General features: G+C 34.2%; 1 protein-coding gene across 2 annotated transcripts in view; it reads left to right on the top strand.

Annotated features, from left to right (window-relative positions):
* ttk (zinc finger and BTB domain-containing protein ttk) overlaps positions 1-5,403 on the top strand; it is a 35,404-nt gene extending 30,001 nt beyond the window's left edge. For both annotated transcript variants that reach the window (XM_018540080.1, XM_018540079.1), the window contains exon 5: positions 4,498-5,403. In XM_018540080.1, coding sequence (XP_018395582.1) covers positions 4,498-5,198 — 701 coding nt within the window. In that variant the 3' untranslated portion in view covers positions 5,199-5,403. The remainder of the gene's footprint in view (positions 1-4,497) is intronic.
* Positions 5,404-10,022: the final 4,619 nt, after the last annotated feature.

Raw genomic sequence — 10,022 nt, 5'->3', positions numbered from 1 at the left:
ATACAAATTAGTTCGGTCCGTTTTCCAAAAGATGATCGCCTCCAAAGACGAGTTATTTTTTCGAAATGGAATTCGAAAATTGCCTGAGAGATGGGAAAAAGTAGTAGCCAGCGATGGACAATACTTTAATTAATCTGTTCATTAATTTTGTTTTGAAATAAATGCATGTTTGAACACAAAAAACGGACCGAACTAATTTGTACATCTAATATTATAAATATATATATATATTATATTTATGCGAATTAACTCTTGCAGGGGTGTCGCGTCGAGATTTTTCTCGTCTTGTTTTGCGTTCGTTCCCTCGTGAAAGGGAGGGACCACCAGTCAATATATATTGAATTGATTATTCTTGTAGATTTCTCGCGCGACACACATCATTGCAAGTAAAAACCCATCATCGCGAAAGAAAGAAAGAAAGAAATAGAGAGTCAGAGAAAGAGAGAAAGATTAATTTACGAGGCTTAAAAAGCAGACTGTACTATCGAATAGATTTTAATATAATATATATATTAAATTAAAAAAATATATATATACATACACATCTATATATATTAAAGAAAGAATCATAGTTTATTATCGCAATTAAATTACCCACGGATGTACACGTATACAAAGAACGAGAATGAAAGTGTGTGAGAAAGAGACAGAGAGAGAGAGAGAGAGAGAGAGAGAGAGAGAGAGTGAAAGTGAGAGTTAAACAAATAGTACATATATATTATATATATACATACATATATTATTGCGATTATTATTATTATTATTATCATTATTATATATATTATATATATATAAACAGAAGTTATATCGAATATATTTTAGCGCTAGTTGATAATACCTATTATATATAACGTCGTTGCAGTTTCGAGACGATGCGTCAGAAAACGAGGGTAAACATAAAAATAAAAAACGAAACAAATGTAAGAGAGGGGAGCAGATCGACGATCGCGAGGATCGACAATTACGAAAGCAAAAGGGATCGTTCGACCTCCGAGATTTTTGTAATTAAATGCGAAAACGCGCAACGCAAATACATTGATTTAACATGTGCTCTTCATGCGGGATCCGATGTTTTAAACGCGCGAGTAGTCCCCGGTTCGGTGCCTTTCTTAAGCGACATAAAATAACGACAATGTTGAACAAAAAAAAAAAATAAAGAAATGGAAAAGCGAGATGTGAAGATTGTAGTGTGAGAGGCGAAAAAAATAAATAAATTGTTATCGCGCGCGTATCCCTCTCCCTTTGTCGAAGGGATGGATCGACGATCGCATTCTCAGTGCCAAATATAAGAGAGAGTTTCGCTTTCCGAAAGGGCGAGAATTTAATAAGAGAAAAAAAAATATGGAGAAAGAGGGGAGGGCGAAAATTTTATAGGAAATTTTTCTAGAGCTGACGAGTCTTTTCTGACGCTAGGTAGACTTAGTATATTTTATATGCACTGATTGTTCGACTATGACTATCAATAATAAAAAGAACGGTGTTCAATAGATTGTAAATCGGAGAATTCTTAAATATCTCGCTGAAATAATCCGTTATCCACCGAATAACCCGTTATACACGGTGTCTCGAAAGAATTACGTTGATTTGTAATAAATCGTACTAGAGGCTTAATTTCTGGATGCCCGCGAGCACAGTCCGTGGACAATTCAAAGTATCATATCAATTTTTCAATCTAAAATACTTAAATTCATCGCGTGCACGAATTGCAAAAATCCGTTGATTTAATCGATCGAATCGATTCGGTTAAATTTTCGTAGAAATCTTTCGGGACATTCTGTTTACCTGACGACTTTTCGAGATCCGTGAGTGATGAAACTTACCGTTGAGAAAACGGTAAAATTTCTGTAAAAGGGAAAGCATTGCGTATCTCGTTAAAAGTCAGTCGTACCTAATTATCAAATAACGACATATATCACGGTAAATGATAATAAAAGAAGAGTGAGAGAGAGAATGTAAGTGAGAGAGAAAGGGAGTGTGAGAACATCTTTGTCAAGCGAATTTGCAATCGTTGTTACGAACGCAAAGATCGATGGGAATTAAGTGTGACAAAATATATGTGTTCAAAAAGAGAGAAGAGGAAGCAGAAATATTTGCGGCCAACGTTTTCCGCGTTTCGTCTACAAGACGGCGACGGTTTCGCATTTTTTCTTTCTAATCCCGTTGACTCGAGAGGAAAGGTAACTACCAATGCCACTAACAAATGTAGTGATCGTATGTAGTAGTAATTGTTGTTTTTTTTTCGTCTTTTTTCCTTTCCTTTCTCAGCTCCATTTTTGCGTTATTATTGTGTTATACGATAACGTGCACGTGAAACCGCCGGTCTTGCTCTAACAAAAAGAATATGTTCTCTAGACCACGACTCGCTAGAATATCAAAAGAAAAATTTCGTATTCTTAGTTAAATATTTAGATGCGTATGGAGAGAATTATTAATTATGAATACTTAGTTATTGAATTAATATATTAATTTTGTTAAATTGAGAAAAGATAGTCAGTGCTTCTCTTTGCTGCAGTGAGAATTTTAATTTACGATTTGAGTAAAATTTTAGTAAGTGTACTAATAATGTATTAAAATGAGAAATGATTAATCTTGCGTAATATTCGCCGTGGTCCAGATAACGTTAATACCATTTCTTAATATAATAAAGTGCCATAATCGTAGCGCAACTGTCTCATAACTTCTTCGACGGTTCAGGACGCGAGTTTCACGTGCATCAAACGTTCTCGCTGGTATCACACCGGAATTCGATACCGTGTGCATCTCGATTTGTATGTACCTATACATATTTTATTTGTACGTCGACACAGGATGTCAAAAGACCTCCCCGCACTCGTCACGAAGCACCGTTACTCTTAGCCAAAAATTACTTTTATTTAGTTTCGTTCCAGCGCATTCGTCTCTTTGGCCGCCGTTCATCTCTCGGCGGTCAGATTATGAATGACAATATTATAATTCTCCTAGAAATTCTTTTTTATTTGTAGAATATTTGCAACCATTTTTCAATGTATATTGTAAAGTATCGATTTTTACTTCCTACGAAGCGACAAACATTTCCGCAGTGCAGAGTTGTCAGTAAAGATTGACACTTGCAATAATTACAGGAAAAATAGACTTTGATTTTACAAGTGAATTATTTCTACAAGATAGTCATTGTTTTATCTAAAAGTTTCGATTATTTTTGGGGGAAGAAAATCAAAATCGCGGCTGCCGAGGAGACGATTCGTAGATATTAAGTTCCCTTCGTCGCGGCTTGCTTAAAAAAACGATTCAATCCTGATGTTCTCCAGAGCGATTCTTAGGACTCTTCCACGTGTTGAAGAACTCAGGATGATCGAAAAGCCAACCGCGACGAGAGGCCAGCGATTATTATTTTTTACAACCTTTGTTTTGCATGTTGCGCATTGTTGTTTTATTTTCTTTTTCTCTTCAAGGAAGAGCAAAGAAATTGTGGAAAATAAGAAAAATATATATGTATATGTGTATATGATTTTACGTTACGTTTATATTATTATATGATGTTTCATTTATTCCTTTTTTTTTCTCCTCGAATTTTTTTCTTCCCTTTTTAATTTTTACAATTTAATGGTAGAAAATTTTCTCATAATTGATTTTGTTAGATTATATTGCATCATTATCAGATACACTTACACTGTCTAAATATATACGCACGTAAAAAAAGGTACAATTTTCACTCGATTAATTTCTTCGACACCAATATCTCGTTGGCATTTTATTCAATATATTTTATCTCATTCTCTATATCCCTCATTTATAATGATATATTTTTATTAAGTTACATTTATTTATAGCACTATGTACAATTTTCTATTTTAATCTTAAATTGATATCATTCAAATGTAGTCATTTTAGTAGCTGATACATATAATCAGTAGCGATACATATTTAGATCTTTGTGTGCATGTGGTAATACTTTTTAATTATGTATTATTAAATTAAAAAGTTATTTATTTATATTTTAGTCTTATTTTACAGCTTTCGCATGTACCGCACCGAAATCTTACAAAAGTATCATCTTTGACAAGACGATATTTTGAAAGAAATCTCGTGCATTATTTAGAAAAATATTGCTGTCTATAATATTTAGAGAAAGTGTCAATAATTAAAAGTTGGATAATATAAAGTAATTTGGATATTTAGAGTAATAAAATAATTATTAAAAAATTCTATTAATATAGGAAAGAACTTGAAACAACTTGATAATGATTTTTAAGAGAAGTTTACGACTACCTAGTAATAATATCGATACATTTGGAAATTATTAAGTAATATACTGATACATTTGAAAACAATATAATAAAACAAATTAAACACTATAAAAATTTGCGTTAAATATTATATTATTATTGATACTTTCAAAAAAAAGTATAGCATTATTTGTATTGATATTTCATGATAAATTAAAAGTCACATCATTAAATAATTCAGTATGCGATTAACTTAACTGGGATACATTTACTAATTGTCATCTTTTCACAGAGTTCTCGTCGATCAAAACGGATAATGGCAACGAGACCTGGAAGGAGAAAACCCGCGGATTGAACACGGGTGCATCGCCGGCCGCGACATCAATAGACGTATCATCTCCAAACTCGTCGTCATCCTCGTCACCGTCGAACGCACGGGCAAACACGTCGTCGTCGACGTCGACAACAAACGCGGCGCCAGCAACTACGAATGCGAGTGGCGCACCGACGACGACGAGTGCGGGTGGCACATTGACACGTAGCTCGGCATCGCCGGCCTCTAGGAACAGCAGCGGTGGCAGCACGAACACCAACATTGGCACGATGTCGGCGCCAAGTGGCCGTCAGGCCCCAAAGCGACGTATGCGACGTCGCGCCACATCGCAATCCCAGGATCCAGCTGAGCAGTTGACAGAAATGTCTGTGCGAGGCTTAAATCTGTTCCGTTATGCTTCCATCAGCGAAGGCGTCTATCAATGCACCGAGTGCGCCAAGCTCGACATTCAGAAGACATTTAAAAACAAGTACAGCTTCCAGCGGCACGCATTCCTCTACCACGAGGGTCATCAGCGCAAGGTATTCCCCTGTCCAGTATGCGCCAAGGAATTCTCGCGACCAGACAAGATGAAGAATCATATGAAGACCGTGCATGACTGCTTCATGCCCAAGGACTGCGTCATGCCGTTTAGTTTCTTCATGCCTGGTGGACCTTAGCGGGCAGGGCGAGGGCGAGGTGGGCTGCCGATCGGTCCGGCGGCGGTTCAGAGGCATGCGAGGAGACTCGGTGCCACCGCGATATCCAGAACCACGGCCGCGGCAGCCAGGGCGACGACCTTCAGGCGCGGCAGTCGCTCCTGAACGGCGTTGAGTAACGACGGGTGAATAAAATCACGGTTTTCAATTTGCAAAATCTAGAAACAGAAGCAATGATTAAGTTATCTGCAAAAATATTCTTATTTTCCTTCTGTCGTGATATAAAGAAAAATAATGCTATAATTGTATACGAAATATATTTGATAAACAATATATTCTAATATATTTTTATAAACAATATATTTTAATATATGTATAATTATATAAAAAATATATATATAATATGTATAATTATTAAACTATATTTATTAAAATATAAGAGAATATATTTCACAAATATATTAGAATATATTTTCTATATTACATCTTTTTGAAAATGAAAAATTTTGTGCAGTTTTAATTAACTTATTAATGCTGTAAATTGTCCATCTTCATTATTAGAATCAAACAAATCGGTGATTAATAAATAAATAAACAGGTTATTTCTCACGAAACTAAATGAAAATCTCGCGAGATATACTATCGAAAAAAGTCGATATGTTCCGCATATTTTAAAAAAATTATCCGTTGTTGCTGCAATGATCATCGCGTTTGCCAGCATACGTAAGATGTCATCCCACGCCGAAAGATAGTTTGGTCATGGACCAATCGCGTAGCCCATCTCACCCCCGCGATGATGGTAATGATCGATAATGATCCACTTCGCCGTGTCTTCCGCGAAGCGAGAGGAGGCTTTCTTAAAAAGGAAGAGGCAAGTTCCCTAAAGAGAAGAAACGAACAAACGAGAGAGCGAACTCAAAGGAAATCTAGAGGAGAGATGATATGATATGTGATGATAAAGAAGACAAAAATGAGGAGAAGGAAAAGAAGAAGAGAGTCTTTCCTCGCTTCCTGTGTACGTTAGTATTATATGATCCTCGAACTCTGTGCAATAACGGGCTCAATCCTCGTTTGTTCATCAAGTCAGCGTGTATGACATGTGGAAAAGGAAATCGTGGTGCATGTGCATTATGACGGGAGGAATATTTTACGAATCGTTCTATTTATTAAATTCTATTAAGATGCATGAACAACGTGATTATTTGATATGATTATATAAGTGAGACAAAATATGTAACTGTTTAAAGTGTAAGAGAAGATTTCTCGTCATTGCGAGGATATATCGGTAAATTTTTTCTACGTGCACCACGAGGCAAGATCGTAAACTCTTGTAGCTTGAAAAAGTGGTTCTCGGATCAAGTATTTCAAAAACTCGGAAATCAATATTAAATTATCAAATTGAGAGCGAGAACTATTTTTTTTTACGCGAAAACATATTTAGAACATTTGTTAGAACACTTGTGGTATATGTGTTGTTTCGAGAAAATCCATTTCCGACATTTTGATTATTCGGGGTCCCTAGCGATTAGAGAACGAATTTTTTTCATGAAAAAATGACGAAATGAATTTTTACACTAATTTCTAATATTTCGCGAACGGTTGTTAAAAAGCGCACAATTTCTATTTCGACGTGTCAAATATTTTTTTTGTCCGTATAATGTATCTTTTTAATTTTACATTAAATTCTAGCTGTTAAGACTCCATTTAAGCGTGTTTTTTTTTTAATTATAACTACTCTCACTCAGAATTAAATGTAAAATCATATCTGCCGATTTAAATCTTGAAATTTAATTTGAAAATTTATTTAATATTCAATCTTGAATAAGCTCCAATTTTTAGTTTGACCAAACAATGCATTCCTGCTTCGCTATAGAATTTTCCACCTGTAAGAAAATAAAAAAAAAGGGAAGAAGTGTGTATAAAGCTAAAAATGAAAAGGAAGAAGCAAACTGTTATTTCGTGAAACCGAGCAGAGAATTAACATTTTAATTAGAAATACACGCGAAGAAAAAAAATAAAAAAAGAAATAAGAAAGTGTATATTTATTACAGAATATATTAGTGTGGCCTTATAATAAAAATTATGAAGAGAGAAAGAGAGAGAGAGAGAGAGAGAGAGAGAGAGAGAAAAAGAGAGAGAAGAAAATTCTTTTAAGAAATACGAATATGTGAAGTATCCTGTATAGCAACCACGGTGTTACAGATTTTTTCCCTTCTTCCCTGAATATCTTCTTGTTTTTTGTCTCTTCCAGGAAAATGTATTATAGAAGCATTGATTATCGATTATTAACTAGTTACTTGCTGCTATCGATTATTCTCGCACTTGCTATTACAATCGCAATTATTTTTATTGTCACTGTTACTATATTACAGCTATTATTATTATTATTATTATTTTTATTATTACTTGTTCGGTAAGGATTATTAACTTTTAGCTCTGGACCAGCATGGATATAAAAATGAATTATTAAACTAACTATATTATTATTATTACTATTATTAAGTATATAAGCAAACGCACGTGCACACATAGAAAGACGTTATATATTGTATATGTACACGGAATACCATATAAATGTATGAATGTGTCTAACGAGCCCGACTGGAGCCTCTTGTGTTTCTCCTTTTCTCCTGCATTCTTTTGTCCATGAAGACCTAAATGAAGAGATCTATCTCTCCAGTTCGGGACACTGTTGATAGAGAAAGAGTGAGACAATACAGGATAAGACCGACTGTCAATTAATTCTTTAAGAAGACGATGGCGAGCATAGTTTCTATGCACAAATGTATGTCCTTGTCAATTAATTGACCCTGTTGAGCAAGAGCTTTCGAAGGAGTATCGAGAACCGAAAGCAGTATTTTGGTCTTCCGCATTGACGTTATCCGTGTACGCGTGTAAATGATAGAATAAATTGTAAATGCATGTGAGAGCGTGTGTGAGAGAGAGAGAGAGAGAGAGAGAAAGAGAGAGAGAGAGAGAGAGAGAGAAAGCAAGCGAGAAAATAGTGTTTAACAGAATATATGTATAGAGAGAAAAAGAGATATATATAGATATGAGAGGGAATGTGCACGTATTTGTGACTTCTTCCTCGGCAAAAGACCTTCGCCTCAAGTTATCAAAGTCGTGATGATAATTCTTATCTACATAGACCGCGTAATAATTAGAGTGATTTGACATACATCGTGGTACCATAAATGATCTCTTCGGATACAGAATTATTACTTATAGTGCTCTTTTTGTGTGGTATGATAATATACATAACTTTTATAGCCACAAAAAAAAATTGAGATCATTGATATTAATTTAAGAAATATTACAACGAATTCTGAGATTTAAAAAAAAATTGACAAATTTATATCAGTGACAAAAATCTTTTAATCTTACGAATCATTTTGTTGCAAGGTCTTCGGTAACACATTTATGAGAATGTGTCACCTTTCCTCTCCACTTTCCAAGGCGCGTCGCAAGCAACGACGAATTTACTTCTTATGATTTAGTTACGTACAATTACTATATCACTACGTTACTATAGTGCTGTCTGCTATTCTTCTTTTTTTTAGACACATGGCCGGATTAATGCGTTCATTATTTTATTTTCTAATTTTATTATCTGTAACAGCGGGTATTAGTTAGAAGAGCGCGCGAGATACGTTTAGGCTTTAAAGGAGACGCGGCGCGTTCAATGGAGCAAAACGTGAGATATAGCGAAATGCGATTATATTATTATTAATATTATTATTATATTATTCTATTCACGATGCAGATATTTTATTTAAGCGTTAAATGGTATATATATATTATATATGAAGAAAAAGAGAGGAAGAGAGAGAGAGAGAGAGGAGTTTAAGCGCCAATTATATCGCGCTTCTTCCGTTTTTGTCCAAAATTGTCCAAAAGAAGAGGAAAAGAATGTTTACCGTTTGAGCTGTGTACAAATTTTACTTTTCAGTAGAATTTGCAATCGATCATAGTTAATCGATCGCAACTAATTCGGAAAAGGCGAAGAGAGAAAAGCGTATCTTTTAATAACGATAATAAAACAAATTAATAAAAATAATATGTACTTTTACATTGCAATACGCATTATTTATATTATCGCGCCTTTTTCAATATTTTTTCAAGATCGAGATCTATATTAATTTTCTGTCAGCATTCACAGAATTTTCTCTGGTAAGATTTATACAGAATCGTGTGCAGTCATGAAAAGATTTTTAAACAGATTGCAATGATGCGATCGTTTGATCGAAGCTCTAAATTCCAATAAACATTAAAAAATTAATTAAAAAATAAATTGCATACGATTTGATTAAATTATTTCGTTAATTTTCAATCAATTTTAAATGTCTTTAGATATACATGTTCCGATTATAAAGTGTCTGGATAATCTATCGGAAAAGTTTCATAGATTATTATTGTTATGTACAATATAATTATATGTCAGCAATAGAAGTGACGGAGGAAATCGCGCGGATTTCGAGGGTAGTTTGCACAAAAATACAGATACATATGTTGCGAATAAAGAAAAAAAAAATATATTATATTATATATATATATATATATATGAAAATATATTACGTTATATTATATCGCACGTCCGAAAGCACCCTCCAAGACGCGTTTCAATAATATATATATATATATGTTTATACATTTAATGCATACATACACGTATATATGTACATGCTTTATGCGTATACATATGTACGCATTGAATAACAATAATAAATATGCAAGTTGCACGTTCGCACATTATCGTCATATATCGCGGACGCATGCCTGTCCTAAGATTATGTACGTCTCTTGAATGTACCTTTACGTATATTTCTGGTGCCTGGTGACGAGAAG

The sequence above is a fragment of the Cyphomyrmex costatus genome, unplaced genomic scaffold (assembly GCF_001594065.2).
Source record: "Cyphomyrmex costatus isolate MS0001 unplaced genomic scaffold, Ccosl1.0 scaffold23, whole genome shotgun sequence".
Classification (NCBI taxonomy): Eukaryota; Metazoa; Arthropoda; class Insecta; order Hymenoptera; family Formicidae; genus Cyphomyrmex; species Cyphomyrmex costatus.
The sequence above is the reverse complement of the archived record's forward strand: the minus strand, read 5'-3'. Positions and strand labels throughout refer to the sequence as shown.